General features: G+C 42.7%; 3 protein-coding genes and 2 long non-coding RNA genes across 6 annotated transcripts; 3 read left to right on the forward strand and 2 right to left on the reverse strand.

Moving 5' to 3' along the window:
- Nucleotides 1-3,204: 3,204 nt before the first annotated feature.
- On the reverse strand, nt 3,205-5,795 carry LOC110503510 (NADH dehydrogenase [ubiquinone] 1 alpha subcomplex subunit 11). Its single transcript, XM_021581890.2, has 4 exons — nt 5,640-5,795; nt 5,109-5,201; nt 4,033-4,155; nt 3,205-3,658 (listed from the first exon to the last, which is right to left on the reverse strand). Exons 1-4 carry the CDS (start codon nt 5,716-5,718, stop codon nt 3,546-3,548), a joined length of 408 nt encoding a protein of 135 aa, XP_021437565.1. The 5' UTR covers nt 5,719-5,795; the 3' UTR covers nt 3,205-3,545.
- A 156-nt stretch (nt 5,796-5,951) lies between these two features.
- LOC110503571 (vimentin-type intermediate filament-associated coiled-coil protein) lies at nt 5,952-7,647 on the forward strand. Its single transcript, XM_021582003.2, has 3 exons — nt 5,952-6,326; nt 6,426-6,640; nt 6,759-7,647. Exons 1-3 carry the CDS (start codon nt 6,297-6,299, stop codon nt 7,111-7,113), a joined length of 600 nt encoding a protein of 199 aa, XP_021437678.2. The 5' UTR covers nt 5,952-6,296; the 3' UTR covers nt 7,114-7,647.
- An 805-nt stretch (nt 7,648-8,452) lies between these two features.
- Nucleotides 8,453-11,157, reverse strand: larp6b (La ribonucleoprotein 6, translational regulator b). The gene is made up of 4 exons (XM_021582117.2): nt 11,016-11,157; nt 10,757-10,881; nt 10,298-10,514; nt 8,453-10,172 (listed from the first exon to the last, which is right to left on the reverse strand). The coding sequence occupies exons 1-4, from the start codon at nt 11,058-11,060 to the stop codon at nt 9,060-9,062; spliced, it is 1,500 nt and encodes a 499-aa protein (XP_021437792.2). The 5' UTR covers nt 11,061-11,157; the 3' UTR covers nt 8,453-9,059.
- Nucleotides 11,158-11,343: 186 nt separating this feature from the next.
- Nucleotides 11,344-14,924, forward strand: LOC118944655. The gene is made up of 3 exons (XR_005039952.1): nt 11,344-11,691; nt 12,890-14,507; nt 14,641-14,924. It is a non-coding gene; the product is annotated as an uncharacterized LOC118944655 (long non-coding RNA).
- A 2,490-nt stretch (nt 14,925-17,414) lies between these two features.
- On the forward strand, nt 17,415-21,970 carry LOC110503761. 2 transcript variants are annotated; one of them, XR_002470523.2, is made up of 3 exons: nt 17,415-19,029; nt 19,163-19,358; nt 21,838-21,970. It is a non-coding gene; the product is annotated as an uncharacterized LOC110503761 (long non-coding RNA). The 2 variants fall into 2 exon arrangements; XR_002470515.2 differs by lacking the exon at nt 21,838-21,970 and adding an exon at nt 20,221-20,493.
- The last annotated feature ends 685 nt before the right edge of the window (nt 21,971-22,655 follow it).

Here is a 22,655-nt window from a genome sequence, read left to right on the forward strand (position 1 = left end):
CCAAGACTCCACCTCCTGCATGCCTGCCCTTTTCATGCTGGAGAGAGCGATCCACACCCCTGCAGAGATGGCGTTTGGTCGGCCCCTGGATAGCCCTCATGTCCATGTAGAGAGTATAGGGATATTGTTATCCACATCGGCACCAACAATGTTGGGATGAAACAGTCAGAAACGTGTAAATCAGCTAGAAAGATGTCGGCATCGAGTAATTGTCTCTGGCCCCCTCCCAGTTAGGGGGAGTGACGAGCTCTACAGCAGTCTCACAACTCAATCGCTGGTTGAAAACAGTTTTCTGCCCCTCCCAAAAGATAGAATTTGTAGATAATTGGCCCTCTTTCTGGGACTCACCCACGAACAGGACCAAGCCTGGCTTGTTGAGGAGTGACAGACTCCATCCTAGCTGGAGGGGTGCTCTCATTTTATCTACAAACATAGACAGGGCTCTAACTCCCCTAGCTCCACAATGAAATAGAGTGCAGGCCAGGCAGCTTAGTGGCAACCTAGGTAGAGGCCAGCTTAGTGGAGTCTGCCACTAGCACAGTCAGTGTAGTCAGCTCAGCTATCCCCATTGAGACCGTGTCTGTGCCTCTACCTAGGTTGGGCAAAACTAAACATGGTGGTGTTCGCTTTAGTAATCTCACTAGAATAAAGACCTCCTCTATTCCTGCCATTATTGAAAGAGATTGTGATACCTCACAGTTATAGTCAATGAACTAACCACTGATCATAATCTTGATGTGATTGGCCTGACTGAAACATGGCTTAAACCTGATGAATTTACTGTGTTAAATGAGGCCTCACCTCCTGGTTACCCTAGTGACCATATCCCCCACTCATCACGCAAAGGCGGAGGTGTTGCTAACATTTACGATAGCAAATTTCAATTTACAGAAAAAAACGACGGTTTCGTCTTTTGAGCTTCTAGAAATCTATGCAGCCTACTCAATCACTTTTTATAGCTATTGATTACAGGCTTCCATGGCCATATACAGTGTTCCTCACTGAGTTCCCTGAATTCCTATCAGATCTTGTAGTCATAGCAGATAATATTCAAATTTTTGGTGTCTTTAATATTCACATGGAAATGTCCACAGACCCACTCCAAAAGGCTTTCGGAGCCATCATCGGCTCAGTGGGTTTTGTCCAACATGTCTCCGGACCTACTCACTGCCACAGTCATACTCTGGACCTAGTTAAATGTTGTGGATCTTAATGTTTTTCCTCAAAATCCTGGACTATCGGACCACCATTTTATTATGTTTGCAATCGCAACAAATAATCTGCTCAGACCCCAACCAAGGAGCATCAAAAGTCGTGCTACAAATTCTCAGGCAACCCAAAGATTCCTTGATGCCCTTCCAGACTACCTCTGCCTACCCAAGGACGTCAGAGGACAAAAAACAGTTAACCACCTAACTGAGGAACTCAATTTAACCTTACACAATACCCTAGATGCAGTTGCACCTCTAAAAACTAAAAACAATTGTCATAAGAAACTAGCACCCTGGTATACAAAAAATACCGGAGCTCTTAAGCAAGCTCTTTGGTCAATGCCATAGTGGAGTTTGGAGTGTGACTGTTTGAGGTTGTGGACAGGTGTCTTTTATACTGATAACAAGTTCAAACAGGTGCCATTAATACAGGTAACGAGTGGAGGACAGAGGAGCCTCTTAAAGAAGAAGTTACAGGTCTGTGAGAGTCAGAAATCTTGATTGTTTGTAGGTGACCAAATACTTATTTTCCACCATAATTTGCAAATAAATTCATAAAAAAATCCTATAATGTGATTTTCTGGATTTTTTTCTCTAATTTTGTCTGTCATAGTTGAAGTGTACCTATGAGGAAAATTACAGGCCTCTCTCATCTTTTTAAGTGGGAGAACAATTGGTGGCTGTCTAAATACTTTTTTGCCCCACTGTATCTCTTGACACAATGATGAAAATAATCATTGACTCTAAACCTTCACGCTGCATTCTGGACCCTATTCCAACTAAACTACTGAAAGAGCTGCTTCCTGTGCTTGGCCCTCCTATGTTGAACATAGTAAATGACTCTCTATCCACCGGATGTGTACCAAACTCACTAAAAGTGGCAGTAATAAAGCCTGTCTTGAAAAAGCCAAACCTTGACCCAGAAAATGTAAAAAAACTATCGGCCAATATCGAATCTCCCATTCCTCTCAAATTTTTTTGAAAAAGCTGTTGCGCAGCATCATAGCACTGAGACTGCACTTGTGAAGGTGGTAAATTACCTTTTAATGGCGTCAGACCGAGGCTCTGCATCTGTTCTCGTGCTCCTAGACCTTAGTGCTGCTTTTGATACCATTTGATACAATCTCTCCATTCTTTTGGAGAGATTGGAAACCCAAATTGGTCTACACGGACAAGTTCTGGCTTGGTTTAGATCTTATCTGTCGGAAAGATATCAGTTTGTCTCTGTGAATGGTTTGTCCTCTGACAAACTGTAAATTTCAGTGTTCCTCAAGGTTCCGTTTTAGGACCACTGTTGTTTTCACTATATATTTTACCTCTTGGGGATGTCATTCGAAAACATAATGTTAACTTTCACTGCTATGCGGATGACACACAGCTGTACATTTCAATGAAACATGGTGAAGCCCCAAAATTGCCCTAATCTGACAATTTATCTTGATGGTTGTACAGTCTTCTAAAAAAGGACCTCTGTGTTACTCTGGACCCTGATCTCTCTTTTGACAAACATATCAAGACTGTTTCAAGGACAGCTTTTTTCCATTTACGTAACATTGCAAAAAATCTGACATTTTCTGTCCAAAAATGATGCAGAAAAATTAATCCATGATTTTGTTACTTCTAGGTTAGACTACTGCAATGCTCTACTTTCCGGCTACCCGGATAAAGCACTAAATAAACTTAGTGCTAAATACAGCTGCTAGAATCCTGACTAGAACAAAACAAATCATATTACTCCAGTGCTAGCCTCCCTACACTGGCGACCTGTCAAGGCAGGGGCTGATTTCAAGGTTTTACTGCTAACCTACAAAAGCATTACATGGGCTTGCTCCTACCTATCTTTCCGATTTGGTCCTGCCGTACATACCTACACATACGCTATGGTCACAAGACGCAGGCCTCCTAATTGTCCCTTGAATTTCTCTTGATAAGTGTGTGAATTGGACCATTAATCTCCCAAAATGTAACAAGTACTTTAATCAGGAAAAATGTATGGAAAAAGTACATTATTTTATTTTGGAATGTAGTGGAGTAAATGTTGTCAAAACTATAAATTATTAAGTACAGATATATATTTAAAAAACTTAAGTAGTACATTAAAGTATTTTTTACTTAAGTACTTTACACCACTGTTTAAGTTGACACACACACACACAATCTTCAATTGCTGTTGATTGGTGCAAATTGTCTGGGAAGATAGCCAATGTTTCCACCATGTGGCTAAAGCAGGGAGGTGCAGGATACAGACTGTCAGACACTCTTTTACACAAGTTTATTCAAGGAATATTTAATATACAATATACGTGTCAATATATAGTCTCCCCCTTGGGCTGTTTACATCCTGGGTGGTCCAGCTAATCTCCAGCCCTCCATCTTGCCCACCTTAGTGAACATGGCCAGTGTCCCCAGCCCAATACATGCCGTCGTGCCTGTCATTGCACTGTGAGCTGTGTATCATAAAGAAAAAAGTACATGTTATTAGTGGAAAAGAAAGAGGATAATCTCTGATGCCCCTCTGTATCTCAAGCAAACATCATCTGGCAATGAGAAGATGTTCACTGCCCTACAAAGTTCTTATAGCGCTTGATAGATGACAGCAATATGATGGTAACTATGTGGGATGTTAACAAGGGCAGAAGGGAAAATAACTATTTTTATAATTAAACCCTGGAAGAAAATGCTTTGAAACAGAGGAGGTTCCACCCAAACTTATCCAATAAGAATGCTCATTTTATTTATCCGTTTCAAAACGTTTGTTCCCATTTGTTCCTACTGCATGTAACCCAAATCTTCAGCATACTATTTAATATAGACTACTCACTACGAGCTCCAAGAAAGACTCCTGATGCACAGCCTCCGAGGAAATAGTTCACCGGATCATCAGGAGCATCCCGGGCCTGTGCAGCTAGACAAGTGGTCATTCCAAAGATCGCCCCCAAGGCAGCTGTCATGAAAGGAAAGATAATTGGTTTTAAGGCCTGGATTCAATCAGATCAAGCATTAGGCCTAACCATCGATAGTTGACACCCGCATAACTGATGTTTTGGCAGTGTAACTGAGTTGGAGCTGTCAAATCGGTGAGCAGCTGCACTTGATCATTTTCACAAAGTCACACCTGTCCCGTTCAGAACAAGAAAGTGTAGGCTATATAAAATGTAATGACTCTCAAATTGAAAATCATTAAATAATGAGGATTTCTATCAGCCTAATCGAGGTGTAAATTACATCTCACATTCCACTGTTCTAATGTGTAAACAAGGCTGCATGGGATCTCTCGCAATGCAACTCCATGCAGCTAATAGCAACGTTCGCTTTAGGTATAATGACAGGTGTCGTTTGTGGATTTGCCAGCTCTAACACAATTACACTGCCAAAACAACCGCTATGTTGATGTTGGCTGAAGTGAATATGATTGAATAGAGCCCTAAATTAACACATACTGGCATAAACCCACCTTAACTGTGTTTGTTTACAACTCCTTATGACAAACATCTGATCACCCCCCCCCCAAAAAAATCTGATCACCATTGAAACACTAAGATCAAACAGACACTTTCACCATCACTCAAACGAGGCAGCTGTAGAGACTGTGTTTATTAGGTACATTTCAGCATTGTGACCTGGGCCCATATCCACAAAGCTGAATGCTGATCTAGGATCAGTTTTGCATTATACGGACAGACCCTAGATCAGCAGTCCAACAGATGCTTTGTGGATACGGCCCTTGGACTAAATCTTCTTGACAAATGTAGTGTACTGATCTGAGATAACATTCTAGCCTGAACACTGTTGGCTACTGGTCTAGGTGTAGCTAGGTATTTAAGTGTAAGATTGGATACCTTCATGGCAGCAAGCCAGGTGATTATTATCAGTGTATGAGATTAGAGACATGCATACCCATGGTTACTGTGCCATTTGTGGCTCTCTGAACAGCTTGGATTGCGGAATCAGGCTGGAATGCCACAATGTGATAGGCTGAACCCACCAACCCTGTGTGTAAAAAAAATATTTTAAAAAATTGGCTGTTAGATTACTGTGCATTGGGTTAACTAGCTAGCTACCTACTTGACAAGTCATTTTGTCTTTCAAAGTCACAAGAATGTTAGCTATGATTAGCTTGCTAGCTAACTGGTAAACATCATTCAAAATCCATAGTTTAATTTACTGCCTTAGCTGTACTGCCTGACAGCAACTGCCGGCTAAACAACTAGCTAACCGAACAACGTTACATTTGTTGAAAACAACACATTGCTTACTAGTACAGTAAGCTAGCAGTAGTTAGTTAGAATGACAGTTAAATATGCTATGGCAAGTTAGCTCGGCAGCTAGCTAACGTTAACCGGTTATGGAGTCTAGTGTTACTTTACTGTTCTTTACCTCCAGCTAGCTAATTTCCACAATGTATTTCTTTGTGTTAGATTTAGATACCTAGAGCTGTGCCCAATTTAGTGGTGATCCATGTTTTCTCGATACAATCTTTCCCCTCTTGCAGATCCCAATAACCCATTTTGGATTTCACATGAAGGACACAGACATTGAGGAAATATCGCGAGATGGGGGGGAAAGAAGACGACACTTGAAATATCGGAAAACTTTATTGATAAACATGTATTAGCTAAACAAACAACTTGTGAAAAGTATTCTGTTTACTTTAAAAAAAAGTTGAAAATACAATTACTTTTTAAATGTGTTATTAGCTACATATAAAACAACATAACACACTGACAATTTTTCTACATTGTATGTAAAGCTGTCAACACTACTGTTTCCGGGGCGGAGTTTAATCCACAGGTTACAAAGAGAATCAGTTTCAAAGTTCATTCAAGTTATCCAGCTTTTTTTAAATTTCAAAACAGTGCAGATAACGAACGAGTATATAGCTCGAGGCATGTTGTTCGTAATGAATCAATTCAATTATATATTGATGCATTTCTTATGAGTTTTGGAGCTTAGAATCTCGTAGGATGACGTGTCGGTAGCGGTAGCTGGTTAGCATAACATAATCAATACTTTTTTTCTGGACACGGAACAATATTTTTTGGTTCAGTTGTTTAACGAGGAACAAACGCTGAAGAGGGTGCAGGCATGGCGGGAAGAGTAAACACCAGCCCTCCGGTGAAATGCTTGTTCACGAGATTTCAAGTGATCATTCATTGCTCTCTTATTTGATCGTTAATCAATCTTCTACGGTGTGCTATTGTAACTTGACTTTAGGTCGTACCATATTCCTCATGTGACATGTCCTCGCCATCACCAGTCCAAATTCGGGAGGCGAACGCACACCTGGTCGCTGTGCACAGGCGGGTAGCAGAGCTGGAACAGTGGCTCGAGGCAGCAGAGAACACCGTGAGGGAGCAAGCAGAGAGTCTCATCAGGAAGGACGAGCAACTGAGGGCTGCTACCCAGGAGATCGCCGAGGCCAAGGATAAGTAAGTGATTTGAGGTCTTGTCTCTTCGGGGCAATACCAAAGCTCCCGTTTAATATCCCCAACCATTGTTATTTAATATGTAAAAGGTTATCAATCATGTCTCATTTCTTTTCTCTAGAGAGATTCACTACCTCCACGAGAAGCTGTGCAAGTCAGAAGAGACCATCCAGAGGTTTCAGAACATGGTCAAGGAGAAGGATGCTATGATAGGACAGTTGCAACATCGCTGCCAGCTCCTGGACAACATCTGCAAGAGCAGGCCTTTACTAGACAGTATGCTGTCCCATATGGCTGAGGCAGAAAGACTTGGGCCAGTTGTGGGGATGGGTGAACCCACTGCCAATACGTCCCTCACAGACGGGGAGTCAAACTGCAGTCCCAACCGCATCTCTAACCACAAAGACTTCTCCCTCAGTGAGGATGACATGGATGACCAGGAGCTGGATGAGATAGTGTTTGGAACAACGGTATAGTAAAAGGCCCCTGAGAAGAGTTACATAGGTTAGAGGTGAAAAGGTTCTAGAAGAGGATAGTACTTGAAGTAGAGGCATGAGTAATTTCAAAACATCATGCATGTCGTTATTTTTTTAATGTTCAAGTAGTTCTGTATGTTAAGCAGATGACTTACAACTTAACATCTTACATGAATGTGGGGGAACTGCTTGACACGTTATGAAGCCTTTGATGTAACCAAATGGAGAGAAACTAATCTGCCTTGATTCCATGTCTTAACCAGATGTGAAATGTATAGACATCTGGTTATCGTCTGTTACTGTTTGAACTGCTATATTTTTATACTGTAATATCAAATATTTGGAAATAGTGTAAACAGGACCTCTATGGTCAGTGTTCACCTGGTCAAAGTTCAGAAAGTACATCTGCAGCACCTGCAAGGCTAGGTTCCAATCCATCCCATGCTTTGTATATGTAGTGTATACTTTTAATCTTTTTTTTCGTGACAATTCAGTTTTTTCAGGGATTGTAGTTACTCCCTTGTAAACATGACACATTTAATGGTGAATATAAGACATGCCTCTTACTGGCATCAATATTTGCTTCAGTGAAGCAAGTCTATGCAACATTAGCTGCTACATAGATGTCACATTCCAGTAGGGTCAGAATCAAAGTGGTTATTTTTTTCATAATGGAAGGAAAGTTCCTATGATGTCCTTCAAGGTTATTATAGGTGGTGGTAGGAAGGTGGATGGTTGTCAAACTGTTGCTGAAAAACAGCAAGTATGAGAGCAAGGGTAAATTGACAAATACATCCCAAGATTTAGACCCATTGGTTGAGAGAAAGGTGGTAAGCGTGAGCCCATAGGTTAAATGGCAAGCGTGAGGAATGTGCATTATTGTGCCACGCTTATAGGCTAAGGTAAATAGGTGAATGGCATTCCACACTTGGCTAATGGGAAGAGATGAAACAAGATGCTATGCTGTTTTTGTATTCTACGGGCATAGAATACAAAGTGAGTTGTTTAAACAAGCATTCAGATCAGCCTTCCTGATTGAACCTTGTATTAAATCTACAAATGTAGTTTGACGTCACAGCCATGCCTTGTACTCTTTATATTGTATGGTTTTGCTTAATCATTATAGAAGCAATATAGTGTTGGCTTAAATCAGGTGGCTAAAAGTTTGTCTGCTTTTTCTTTCAGTACAACTGCATGATTGGGCTGCTTAAATTGTTCCGTTTGTGATCACTGTACCTTTAGCATGGGGACAGTTGCATATTGCCTCTGAACTGTAAAATGTGTGTTGCTCACTCTGTTCATGTTACGGTCATAGTCAATGAAGAAATGAGAATAGGTATTTCTGTTCAATGAGGAATGCTTTAACGGGGCAGTCTGCTACATGAATAAATTATTCATACACCATTTATTTGGAAAAATAACTTGGCAGTGTGAGAGAAAAAAACAATACTATCTTTGTAGAACATAGCCCACTAGAAGACATGCAGGCACAGGGAATGGTGCCTGACACAGACTATAGTGGCCATTGCCCCTGTGGGACTTGACACATTGAGAACATTATCCTGGTGGAGGCGCATACATTAGAAGTTATGCTAGGGAAGTTCAGATAACCATATATGCGTGTGTCTTTAGCAGTTGAGGCAGGAATGAAACCATGTTTCACCCCAGAATAGTAATGTACTGAGATATTGCATAGTCGGAATAATTTTAGTCCATACTGGGCATAAAGGGAAATAACATAAGAACTGTTGAAAGTACATCGTAATCTTTATTAATCAATACAAAATAACATTTTCATAAGTTTGACCAATGTGACCCCCCCCCCCCCCCCATTTCATTTAGATAAACATTGAGACAATCAAAAGTAATTGTAAACACTATATGGTGGTTACATTAAGATCAAATCATTCCTTGCTTTGGGCAGAGGTAATTTTCGCCAGGCTTTATCATTGCTGCACTACCAGCTTCCCCCTGCCAATGCAGTTGTAGAAGCCTTTAGTGCCATCAGGGCCAAGCGGCTGGCGCAGCACATCCACCACGCCCAGTGGCCTCTTGGGCAGGCCAGGCGAGAGGGGCCCACCTTTGTCAGGAAAAAATGTCTGGGCGGCAGTCTTCCGACGCTGGACCCAGGGGCTCCCCACAAAGCCCAAACTTTCCTGGGAATAGTCCCCGGAGCACTTGCTCCTGCTGCCAAAGCTTCCATTGCCACTGGATACAGGGCTGCTGCTGATCTCTGGAGCGGCCAGCGGGGACGGAGTGTGGCCATTGGGGAACAGCTTACGGGGCAGGAGGGGGCTCCCCACAGGGCTACAAACTGGGTTCTTGTAGGGGTCTGAGCGGAAGGAGGACACCCGGGGGATGGCCAGGGGGCTGCCGTACAGAGCCTGAGGTCGTGTGACCCTGCGGTTGGGCCTGGGCGAGGCGGGGGCGAAGTCTGACTCAGATGAGCTGTAGAGGGCAGAGTCCTCCAGGGAGTAGCCCGGGTAGCGTCTGCCCTTGCGGTTGGGCTTCCTCGAGCACACACTCTCGATGCCGTCCTCAGACTCTTCCTCTGTGCGGTCCTGGCTGCCCCTTGGCTTCCTGGTGCCCCTGCTGCCTAGGAGTACCACGCGTACAGCCCTGTTCCCCTGTAGCTGCTCTTCAGCCTGCAGGGCCTCATAGGCCCGCCGTGCCCCCTCCAGGTACTCATACTCCACCACGGCACACACCTTACGCCCCAGCTCCATGTGTTTCTTTGCATACCTCTTGAGCTCGGCAGGGATCTCCTTCCCTGGGCGCAGGATGCGGAGGGACGTGATGGTGCCGTGGCAGCCAAATAGTCTCATAGCTGTCTCCATCAGGCTCTGCTGCTCCACCCCCGGGGCTACGCTCTCCTCATCGTTGTCCTCTCCTCCCAGGAGGTTCCAGGCCAGCAGCAGCTTGCTGGTGGGGACACACAGTAGCCAGTCGGGCACTGGGTCCCTCCGTCGCACCTTGGTTCCCTCCTCGTTGACTTCCAGCTGCTGCGTGGTGCGAGCCGCAGCCAGAGTGGTTCGCCAGTCACGTGTGAGCTCCCTGATCTATGACACAGAATGTTTAGGTTAGTAATTGTCAAAGGTTATACTTGTTATCAAAAGACATGTCAGTGCAGGCCAAAGCAGTGAACAGGGTAGTTTTCAATAACAAAGTAATCTATAAATCCTACCTTTTTGAATGAAGTTAGTAACTTCACACTGACGTAGCCCTTCTTGTTCCTCTGAACATGTTTCAGTAAAAAGGCATCTTCAGACAGGCTCTCATTGGTAAGATAGTTTTCTAGCCGAGCTGCAATTTTCTGTTTCAGGTCTACAACAGGGGTACTCCAGCCTTCATCCTGAATACAGTCCTCTTCTTCAAACACATCAGTCAACTCTGTGGAACTTCTGCAGAACCATTGATATCAACATTCAAAAGTTGATAAACATTTAGTGTTTTTTGACATTGAATAAACCTCAATTGAGGTGAATGCACATGCTCCACCTGAACAAGAACATTACAGCCTATATTTCTGATCATGTTTTTGTAATGACCAATCTGGTCCCTGTAAGTCTGAACAATTAATTTTAAAACATGACATTTAAATGTATCAGATATTACAGTAATCATCTGTAACAAGGGCTCTTACCCATCCAAACTATCATATGTTCTGTCCTCTGTGTATGACCCAAGCCGCCTTGAATCTGGGGACAGCTGATACATTTGCAAGCCACATCGGAAGACGTCTGCAGTTGGTGAAGACATGTTGTGAGACTGAAACGAATTTTTATATCGATAAACTCAGATGATTTGTAGTCTACATGTATGTGTGTTCAGCATGTTTGTAGTTTACTTTATATTGTAACCATTACCTGAAATTACAAAGCAAAAGTATTCAATTAGCTTACCTGATATCCTCTTTGCCCGACGTTTCCCCGGTCTCCACCGCACATGTTGACATGGAATATTTTTAGAAATTCTAATTTCTGGTGCCCCTTACGTCACAATTGAGAGAACTTGACCATTGGATAATGACATGTCTGATGTATGCAATCAAGGAAAATCAGGTGTTTACATTTGGCATTCTACACTACCATTGCTTATACCGTTGTGTGAGCAGTTTTCCCTTGTTTTTGAAGGCCACACATTCAGGCCTAAATCGAATCTTCATATAAATGTTGTTCACCGTACTTTATCTGTGTGACTGTTAAGACAGGCAGCCCAATTTAGATATTTTTTCCGCTATTTGGTCGTTTGACCAATCACATCAGTTATTTTTCAAAGCTGATCTAATTGGTATGGAGCCCCTTAGGCGTCATTGTGGAGAGGAAAAAACTGCCATACTAACCCGTTCCTTGGTTGTTGTTTTTTTATCCATTCCCCTTGATTAAAAAAAAATCCATTGCAATTATATATATTTTTTTATCAGTTCCCTCATATTTTGTATTAATTCACTCAGGTTTTTAATCCACTCAATTTTAATAATCCTCGGAATATGCGTGTTTTTCCATTCATTTGTGTCTGCACCCCTTTGCCAGAAATTATGCTGCTGATGGAACCATAGTCTGAGATCAATTAGAACAGGTAAACGATGTATAATTGCTTATGTAGCTAGCTGGCAGTAACGCTTCGATCACACCGACAGTGTTTTGCATTTTGGTACACCACAATTACATTCAATTCCAATGAAACGCAGCGTTTGCCTTACATCATTGCGTTTGATGCGGTGCATCAATTGGATTTATCAAATTTATGCGGCTTGACAGAAATGGTAGCAGAAGGTGACGCTTCGAACACACTGACAGCATTTTTGCGCAGCATCATCTGGATATGTGTGCAACAACAGTTCAACATTTACCTTCTGCTACCATTTCTGTCAAGCCGTCTACACATACAGTTTTACGCATACATTCGATAAATCGAATGTATGCACCACACCGACCACACATGCATGACAAACAACGCTAACTCAACCAAACAATGGTGGAATTAGGAAGTAGGCTACAAGAAGTTCTAGCCATGGGGGAGTTGAGCCAGCAGCCGACATTCAGTAATGCTGAATGGACAGCGCTTTGCGTGCGCAGTGACTCCGCTCATTGGACAGGTTTCATTTAAGGCAGGTTTCCCAAACTCGGTCCTGGGTGCACGTTTTAGTTTTTTGCCCTAGCACTACACAGCTGATGAAGATATTAAACTCATCATGCTTTGATTATTTGAATCAGCTGTGAAGTGCTAGGACAAAACACAAAATGTGCACTCAGGGGGGGGGCCCAGGACCGAATTCTGGAAACCCTGGTATAGCAGAACAACTCAGTGGTGCTGAAAGGCCAGTGCTGCTGCCTAGCCAGATGTATATCATTCTCCCATTTGTGGGCAGTGGGATAGTTGGGGCACAGTTTGTCTCACACATCGCTGTGTTTGTGACATTCATTTTTGGACTTATAGATTAATGAGAGATATATTGATTCTTCAAGAATATAACTTATAAATGCCTCATGAGCTTAGTTCAACTGTCGCATCCTATCAGAACCCAAAATATAAGCTTGTTTTAATTTTGATATCATGGATGGTCAGTCCTTGCATCCATAGCTCTGTGTATGAATTTGAGTGGTTACATTTCTCCAGGCCCATTCCTCAGCTTTTTATTACTTCAGTTATGGATTCTTGCTTTAATTGAGCTATCTATCTATTACATCTTAATTTATTCATCCATCCACTATAACCATCCATCAAATATAGTTACTTGCTCAAAGCTGTAACTATTTTCCTCCTTTGTTTTCAGATTGACTGCAGTGCTGTCGAGGGCATGACGGATGCCCAACTCACACAATACGTGCCCAGGTTTGGTGATCTTAAGTCAGTACTGCAAAAGAGAAGTGGCCGCTCTCCAGGGATCAAGTGTATCCAAAGCTGCAGAGAGGGATATGGAACATTTTAAACACTGAAAGAAAAGTAATGAGAAGTCAGCAAAACTTTGGAAACGCCAATAATTAGAAAACAGAATGTACTTTCCAAATTGTATGACTGGAACAAGTTGGTGTCAACTCATTCTGCCAAGTCACAGATAAAGAAAGGTGGTGAGACAAGACAATTAAAGGCAGCAAAGATGGGTACAGTGGCAGAGCTGTTGGTGGTCAGTAAGGCACTTTTCTTTCCAAATAGAAAAAGCAAACTAGGGCATGTTAATGGTTTTGAATTCACCATGCAAGACTTTACTGAGGAAGACCCATCTACTACATTGGTCGAACAATACGAACTCAGAAGAGTTTTAAACATTTTTAGACTATATCTTTCCAGCAAAAAAATAAACTATGCGGCAGATGAAAGTCTCAAGGCAGCTGCCTCTATCTCTACAGAGAAGAATAACATAATCAAGTACAACAGAATCGCCAATGTTTTCTCATCTGACGACGAAAGCCTGGAATTGGAGGAAATCAGCACAGGGGACATTACCATCCGCCGCAAAGAAAGCCTGGAATCAGAGGAAATTGACACAGGACATTCCCATCGGTCTTCAAGCTTACCACTCCCTCCATTCACCTGGCCAGGAAGAACAAAAACATTTGCATGAGTGCTTTGCTTGATGATGCTCTTCCAATTGACGCTATGTTATTTTCAACGCCGAGGCCCACCCCCACCCCGCAAAGGATACCCAGAATCAAAATGTGTAGAGGAAATGTGTTCCAAGACCTGAATGCTGCCATTCAAGATGTAGGTGTTTCTGAAGAAGACACCATTTTAGAGAGAGAAATTATTCTACCCAGTGGCACCACAGAGAAAGGTGAGGCCCATGGTGGAGTGCTGAGGGACGCCTTAAGTGAATACTGGGAAACATTCATGAGGAAGTGCACAAGTGGGACCATGAAAATTCCCATGACATGAAGGACTCGTGGGAAACTGTTGCAAAAGTGATGATCCTTGGATTACAACATGGTAGGCTACTTCCCTTTAGCGTTGGCCAAGCCATTTCTGCAACACTGTCTTGGAGAACAGATCAAATCTGAAAACTTCTTGGCAACATTTTTGGAGTCTATACCAAGTGAGGAAACGGTCATCGTCAAACAGTCAATCCAAGATTGCTCGTCAGTTGCTGGGAGCACATGATGTCAAGATTCTGATCAATGAGATGAACTGGCAGAAGATGCTACTTGAAGTCACCCACAAAGAAATCATATCCTGCCTACATTGCTGAGTCCTGGAACAGCGTACTGAAAAGGTTGAAACTGCATCTTGGGGGTTTTGACTTGGTTCTCGGGAGCCTCACACCAACATTCAAGAGTTGCTGCAGCTGTTAAACATGATACCTTCTCAAGAGGGAACAAACGGTCATGGACTTTTTAAATAAGTACATCCATAACTGCTCAACCAACTGCCTAAGACATTTCTCAGATTTTGCACAGGTAATTTCAATGTTGAACAATGATAATTAAGTAGCTCACCAGCTAGCGTGTGTTTTGTTTGATATTGCTTCTATGGACGTTAAATGCAAATGTAATTTACTGTTTCTCTGTTCTGTCTTACTTTCTTATACAGGTGCAGATGTACTTGTGTCTTCAGCCATTCACGTCTACTTTGTTGAGCCCAAGAGTGACTTTGTGAGAAGCCCCAATCACACACCCGCAGATGTGTTTTGGAGATCCCCCAACACCTACACATCATACCTTGAGATGCCAGAGGAATTCACCCAGGTCCTGGATTCCAAAGTGTGGGTGATGGACATCATTTAAATGTAAGTGAGACCTTTTCTCACACACACACAATGAACTTTCTCAAATCAATCATGTAGCATTAGTAGATTAATTGTCAAAAGTTACCAGGGAGGATGCTAGTTGCGTTAGAGATGCTAGTTGCTCTGTGTATGAATTTGAGTGGTTACATTTCTCCAGGCCCATTCCTCAGCTTTTTATTACTTCAGTTATGGATTCTTGCTTTAATTGAGCTATCTATCTATTACATCTTAATTTATTCATCCATCCACTATAACCATCCATCAAATATAGTTACTTGCTCAAAGCTGTAACTATTTTCCTCCTTTGTTTTCAGATTGACTGCAGTGCTGTCGAGGGCATGACGGATGCCCAACTCACACAATACGTGCCCAGGTTTGGTGATCTTAAGTCAGTACTGCAAAAGAGAAGTGGCCGCTCTCCAGGGATCAAGTGTATCCAAAGCTGCAGAGAGGGATATGGAACATTTTAAACACTGAAAGAAAAGTAATGAGAAGTCAGCAAAACTTTGGAAACGCCAATAATTAGAAAACAGAATGTACTTTCCAAATTGTATGACTGGAACAAGTTGGTGTCAACTCATTCTGCCAAGTCACAGATAAAGAAAGGTGGTGAGACAAGACAATTAAAGGCAGCAAAGATGGGTACAGTGGCAGAGCTGTTGGTGGTCAGTAAGGCACTTTTCTTTCCAAATAGAAAAAGCAAACTAGGGCATGTTAATGGTTTTGAATTCACCATGCAAGACTTTACTGAGGAAGACCCATCTACTACATTGGTCGAACAATACGAACTCAGAAGAGTTTTAAACATTTTTAGACTATATCTTTCCAGCAAAAAAATAAACTATGCGGCAGATGAAAGTCTCAAGGCAGCTGCCTCTATCTCTACAGAGAAGAATAACATAATCAAGTACAACAGAATCGCCAATGTTTTCTCATCTGACGACGAAAGCCTGGAATTGGAGGAAATCAGCACAGGGGACATTACCATCCGCCGCAAAGAAAGCCTGGAATCAGAGGAAATTGACACAGGACATTCCCATCGGTCTTCAAGCTTACCACTCCCTCCATTCACCTGGCCAGGAAGAACAAAAACATTTGCATGAGTGCTTTGCTTGATGATGCTCTTCCAATTGACGCTATGTTATTTTCAACGCCGAGGCCCACCCCCACCCCGCAAAGGATACCCAGAATCAAAATGTGTAGAGGAAATGTGTTCCAAGACCTGAATGCTGCCATTCAAGATGTAGGTGTTTCTGAAGAAGACACCATTTTAGAGAGAGAAATTATTCTACCCAGTGGCACCACAGAGAAAGGTGAGGCCCATGGTGGAGTGCTGAGGGACGCCTTAAGTGAATACTGGGAAACATTCATGAGGAAGTGCACAAGTGGGACCATGAAAATTCCCATGACATGAAGGACTCGTGGGAAACTGTTGCAAAAGTGATGATCCTTGGATTACAACATGGTAGGCTACTTCCCTTTAGCGTTGGCCAAGCCATTTCTGCAACACTGTCTTGGAGAACAGATCAAATCTGAAAACTTCTTGGCAACATTTTTGGAGTCTATACCAAGTGAGGAAACGGTCATCGTCAAACAGTCAATCCAAGATTGCTCGTCAGTTGCTGGGAGCACATGATGTCAAGATTCTGATCAATGAGATGAACTGGCAGAAGATGCTACTTGAAGTCACCCACAAAGAAATCATATCCTGCCTACATTGCTGAGTCCTGGAACAGCGTACTGAAAAGGTTGAAACTGCATCTTGGGGGTTTTGACTTGGTTCTCGGGAGCCTCACACCAACATTCAAGAGTTGCTGCAGCTGTTAAACATGATACCTTCTCAAGAGGGAACAAACGGTCATGGACTTTTTAAATAAGTACATCCATAACTGCTCAACCAACTGCCTAAGACATTTCTCAGATTTTGCACAGGTAATTTCAATGTTGAACAATGATAATTAAGTAGCTCACCAGCTAGCGTGTGTTTTGTTTGATATTGCTTCTATGGACGTTAAATGCAAATGTAATTTACTGTTTCTCTGTTCTGTCTTACTTTCTTATACAGGTGCAGATGTACTTGTGTCTTCAGCCATTCACGTCTACTTTGTTGAGCCCAAGAGTGACTTTGTGAGAAGCCCCAATCACACACCCGCAGATGTGTTTTGGAGATCCCCCAACACCTACACATCATACCTTGAGATGCCAGAGGAATTCACCCAGGTCCTGGATTCCAAAGTGTGGGTGATGGACATCATTTAAATGTAAGTGAGACCTTTTCTCACACACACACAATGAACTTTCTCAAATCAATCATGTAGCATTAGTAGATTAATTGTCAAAAGTTACCAGGGAGGATGCTAGTTGCGTTAGAGATGCTAGTTGCTCTGTGTATGAATTTGAGTGGTTACATTTCTCCAGGCCCATTCCTCAGCTTTTTATTACTTCAGTTATGGATTCTTGCTTTAATTGAGCTATCTATCTATTACATCTTAATTTATTCATCCATCCACTATAACCATCCATCAAATATAGTTACTTGCTCAAAGCTGTAACTATTTTCCTCCTTTGTTTTCAGATTGACTGCAGTGCTGTCGAGGGCATGACGGATGCCCAACTCACACAATACGTGCCCAGGTTTGGTGATCTTAAGTCAGTACTGCAAAAGAGAAGTGGCCGCTCTCCAGGGATCAAGTGTATCCAAAGCTGCAGAGAGGGATATGGAACATTTTAAACACTGAAAGAAAAGTAATGAGAAGTCAGCAAAACTTTGGAAACGCCAATAATTAGAAAACAGAATGTACTTTCCAAATTGTATGACTGGAACAAGTTGGTGTCAACTCATTCTGCCAAGTCACAGATAAAGAAAGGTGGTGAGACAAGACAATTAAAGGCAGCAAAGATGGGTACAGTGGCAGAGCTGTTGGTGGTCAGTAAGGCACTTTTCTTTCCAAATAGAAAAAGCAAACTAGGGCATGTTAATGGTTTTGAATTCACCATGCAAGACTTTACTGAGGAAGACCCATCTACTACATTGGTCGAACAATACGAACTCAGAAGAGTTTTAAACATTTTTAGACTATATCTTTCCAGCAAAAAAATAAACTATGCGGCAGATGAAAGTCTCAAGGCAGCTGCCTCTATCTCTACAGAGAAGAATAACATAATCAAGTACAACAGAATCGCCAATGTTTTCTCATCTGACGACGAAAGCCTGGAATTGGAGGAAATCAGCACAGGGGACATTACCATCCGCCGCAAAGAAAGCCTGGAATCAGAGGAAATTGACACAGGACATTCCCATCGGTCTTCAAGCTTACCACTCCCTCCATTCACCTGGCCAGGAAGAACAAAAACATTTGCATGAGTGCTTTGCTTGATGATGCTCTTCCAATTGACGCTATGTTATTTTCAACGCCGAGGCCCACCCCCACCCCGCAAAGGATACCCAGAATCAAAATGTGTAGAGGAAATGTGTTCCAAGACCTGAATGCTGCCATTCAAGATGTAGGTGTTTCTGAAGAAGACACCATTTTAGAGAGAGAAATTATTCTACCCAGTGGCACCACAGAGAAAGGTGAGGCCCATGGTGGAGTGCTGAGGGACGCCTTAAGTGAATACTGGGAAACATTCATGAGGAAGTGCACAAGTGGGACCATGAAAATTCCCATGACATGAAGGACTCGTGGGAAACTGTTGCAAAAGTGATGATCCTTGGATTACAACATGGTAGGCTACTTCCCTTTAGCGTTGGCCAAGCCATTTCTGCAACACTGTCTTGGAGAACAGATCAAATCTGAAAACTTCTTGGCAACATTTTTGGAGTCTATACCAAGTGAGGAAACGGTCATCGTCAAACAGTCAATCCAAGATTGCTCGTCAGTTGCTGGGAGCACATGATGTCAAGATTCTGATCAATGAGATGAACTGGCAGAAGATGCTACTTGAAGTCACCCACAAAGAAATCATATCCTGCCTACATTGCTGAGTCCTGGAACAGCGTACTGAAAAGGTTGAAACTGCATCTTGGGGGTTTTGACTTGGTTCTCGGGAGCCTCACACCAACATTCAAGAGTTGCTGCAGCTGTTAAACATGATACCTTCTCAAGAGGGAACAAACGGTCATGGACTTTTTAAATAAGTACATCCATAACTGCTCAACCAACTGCCTAAGACATTTCTCAGATTTTGCACAGGTAATTTCAATGTTGAACAATGATAATTAAGTAGCTCACCAGCTAGCGTGTGTTTTGTTTGATATTGCTTCTATGGACGTTAAATGCAAATGTAATTTACTGTTTCTCTGTTCTGTCTTACTTTCTTATACAGGTGCAGATGTACTTGTGTCTTCAGCCATTCACGTCTACTTTGTTGAGCCCAAGAGTGACTTTGTGAGAAGCCCCAATCACACACCCGCAGATGTGTTTTGGAGATCCCCCAACACCTACACATCATACCTTGAGATGCCAGAGGAATTCACCCAGGTCCTGGATTCCAAAGTGTGGGTGATGGACATCATTTAAATGTAAGTGAGACCTTTTCTCACACACACACAATGAACTTTCTCAAATCAATCATGTAGCATTAGTAGATTAATTGTCAAAAGTTACCAGGGAGGATGCTAGTTGCGTTAGAGGGGAGCAGTATAAATGTATCTGTCTTGTTCCACCAGGCTACCTGACCCAATTATGTTGACAACACATTCAACCACTACATTTACAATGTTATGTTTTACCCTGTCTTACTTTCTTCAACTGGCGCACATGTCCTTGTGTTGAAACTAAGAGTAACTTTGGAAGAAGCCCCCAAGACTACTGAAGAACACACACATGTTGTACTCAGTGCCATTGTCCCCATCCTTGACTTTTCTTTAAAACACACTGACATTGTTACAATTTCTAAATCACAAAACACAATAATTTGTATTTATTATGGATCCCCAAGACAGCAGCTACTTTTCCTGGTGTCCGGCAAAATTAAGTCAGAATTTGTTATAAGCAGTTTTTGGGAGTATGTTTTTTTCCTCCCTGCCCCTTCATCCAACAAGTTGCTTGTCCATCAAAAGTACACCTAAACAATATCAAAACTATTTTCAATAATAATAATAAATATATTAAATTGAGAATACTCTGATGGGTGACTTATCGATTGTGACTGAAAAGGCTGAAGATCAGCGAGTTATTTCGGTCTACATGGAGCATCTTCTGTTTTAGTTTTCTTTAAAAAAATGTAACTTTTTTTCAGATCATAATTTCAAATTGCATACAGCCCAGATGTTTTGATTTTGAAGACCGTCTGAAAGAAGAGACTCATCTATGTTTGCCAAACAACTACCAATAATTAGCGTATGGGTTCGGTTTTAACTTATTTTTATTTTTTTTTTACAGCCGCGGTTCCTCAGTGCGCACTCGCCCCACTCAGGAGTAGCCTACTTTGTAAAAACTTCATGTGTTTGAGTCCAAAGTTTGTTCATGTGTTTACATGTTCATGAAATAAAAGGATCATTGATAACAAAAGTCAACACTGCTTATATTTTGTCTGAAAATAAATGTAAAAGTATACTGTTACTTAAAGGCACAATTCCTATCCATTGATTCTCAAATAATATGACTGGTAAATAGCTAGTATATTTTTGTGGAGCGATGGGTAACGAGGCTTCGAGGGGTGACTGTTGTTGATGTGTGCAGAGGGTCCCTGGTTCGCGCCCGGGTATGGGCGAGGGGACGGTCTAAAGTTATACTGTTACATTGATGCTGTTGACCCAGATCACTGGTGGCTGCGGAAAAGGAGGAAGGTCAAAAGGGGGGTGAGTGTAACGGATGTGAAACGGCTAGCTTAGTTAGCGGTGCGCGCGTTTCAATCGGTGACGTCACTTGCTCTGAGACCTTGAAGTAGTAGTTCCCCTTGCTCTGCAAGGGCCGCGGCTTTTGTGGAGCGATGGGTGACTGTTGTCGATGTGTGCAGAGGGTTCCTGGTTCGCCCCCGGGTATGGGCGAGGGGACGGTCTAAAGTTATACTGTTACATATGCATCTGCAGGAACAGCTAGATTGTTCTCTGCCATGATGTAAGAGCACAAGGTATACACATCCTCACCACAAGCTATGTCAGTCATGACGGTGGACACGATGGTCCTCACAGCTGGTTATGTCCTCTTGTGACACACCACACAGTGTATGTCATACAACTCTGGAACTGTGTACGTGACGTCAGGCTGAAAATGGGGGGACATTCTCATTCTTTGACGGGTGGATCAGGTGTTCCAGGTGTCCTTTGTAGTGTCCAATTCATCCTATAGAGGTGGAAATATTGTTGTTGTTATTAAGGTATCATGAACATAACAAGCCCTACAAGTGCCAAAATAAGGAAAAAATATAGGTATTTTACCATCATTTGTGACTACCAGTAGCCTATCCTATATGTTTTTCAAAGCCCTTGTCGAATTTGGGGCTCAGAAGTTTGTATTAGGCTTAGTGGCCTGCCATGGGAGAAGCCCCATGAACTCCAAGATGTGCCCATTAAAACAGCAGACACGTATTGATTCAGGACCATGAACAGTGGCACAAATCAGCACCAAATAAACATAAGAGCGATACCTCTGAGATTTCAGCACCACCAGTTGCTGGACAGCAACGCTAAAAAATATAATTTTAATGGTTGTGAACACATAATTGCAAATGTTATCGCAGGTGCAGAAAAAAGCTTGTTTCTAGCTCCAATGGCGCAGTAATGCATAGCAATACACACATCCTAAAAATAAATAAATTAAAGGGGCACCAGGGGCAGCACGGCCGCTCAACTCAGAGCTCATGACAAAATTCAAAACCTGTGGCTCGTTGGGATTGGCATTGCTAGTGTGTTGGTAGGTGAAAGGCCTCATAGGAGAGAGACTGCTATGTTTACAATGACATTGTTCCGATTCCACTGAACTTTAGAATTGTAAAATAGTGAATACACGTAAAGATTATTGCAACTAATGCTCCAGATCTTTTGGTTTCCACTACAGGCCATAGAGAATACACTGATCGTCTGGCCCAGGAGTGTGAAGGTGAACGGAAAGGCTCTGGAGCAACGAACCGCCCTTGCTGTCTCTGCCTGGCCGGTTCCCCTCTCTCCACTGGGATTCTCTGCCTCTAACCCTATTACAGGGGCTGAGTCACTGGCTTACTGGTGCTCTTCCATGCCGTCCCTAGGAGGGGTGCGTCACTTGAGTGGGTTGAGTCACTGATGTGATCTTCCTGTCTGGGTTGGCGCTCCCCCTCCCTTGGGTTGTGCCGTGGCTGAGATCTTTGTGGGCTATACTCGGCCTTGTCTCAGGATGGTAAGTTGGTGGTTGAAGATATCCCTCTAGTGGTGTGGTGGCTGTGCTTTGGCAAAGTGGGTGGGGTTATATCCTGCCTGTTTGGCCATGTCTGGGGTATGATCGGATGGGGCCACAGTGTCTCCTGACCCCTCCTGTCTCAGCCTCCAGTATTTATGCTGCAGTAGTTTATGTGTCGGGAGGCTAGGGTCAGTCTGTTATATCTGGAGTACTTCGCCTGTCTTATCCGGTGTCCTGTGTGAATTTAAGTATGCTCTCTCTAATTCTCTTTTTCTTTCTTTCTCTCGGAGGACCTGAGCCCTAGGACCATGCCTCAGGACTACCTGGCATGATGACTCCTTGCTGTCCCCAGTCCACCTGGCCGTGCTGCTGCTCCAGTTTCAACTGTTCTGCCTGCGGCTATGGAATCCTGACCTGTTCACCGGACGTGCTACCTGTCCCAGACCTGCTGTTTTCAAATCTCTAGAGACAGCAGGAGCAGTAGCGATACTCTTAATGATCGG

Source organism: Oncorhynchus mykiss, chromosome 1 (genome assembly GCF_013265735.2).
Source record: "Oncorhynchus mykiss isolate Arlee chromosome 1, USDA_OmykA_1.1, whole genome shotgun sequence".
Taxonomy (NCBI): domain Eukaryota; kingdom Metazoa; phylum Chordata; class Actinopteri; order Salmoniformes; family Salmonidae; genus Oncorhynchus; species Oncorhynchus mykiss.

Coding starts and splice junctions, on each gene's coding strand:
- larp6b (XM_021582117.2), bottom strand. CDS start 11,060: ATGTGCGGTGGAGACCGGGGAAACGTCGGGCAAAGAGGATATCAG. Junction 10,882..11,015: donor TCGGGCAAAGAGGATATCAG/GTAAGCTAATTG, acceptor AATTCGTTTCAG/TCTCACAACATGTCTTCACC. Junction 10,515..10,756: donor ACATATGATAGTTTGGATGG/GTAAGAGCCCTT, acceptor ATGGTTCTGCAG/AAGTTCCACAGAGTTGACTG.
- LOC110503510 (XM_021581890.2), bottom strand. CDS start 5,718: ATGGGTTATTGGGATCTGCAAGAGGGGAAAGATTGTATCGAGAAAACA. Junction 5,202..5,639: donor TAAATTGGGCACAGCTCTAG/GTATCTAAATCT, acceptor TTTTACACACAG/GGTTGGTGGGTTCAGCCTAT. Junction 3,659..4,032: donor AGTCTTTCTTGGAGCTCGTA/GTGAGTAGTCTA, acceptor TATGATACACAG/CTCACAGTGCAATGACAGGC.
- LOC110503571 (XM_021582003.2), top strand. CDS start 6,297: ATGGCGGGAAGAGTAAACACCAGCCCTCCG. Junction 6,327..6,425: donor GAGTAAACACCAGCCCTCCG/GTGAAATGCTTG, acceptor ACTTGACTTTAG/GTCGTACCATATTCCTCATG. Junction 6,641..6,758: donor ATCGCCGAGGCCAAGGATAA/GTAAGTGATTTG, acceptor TCTTTTCTCTAG/AGAGATTCACTACCTCCACG.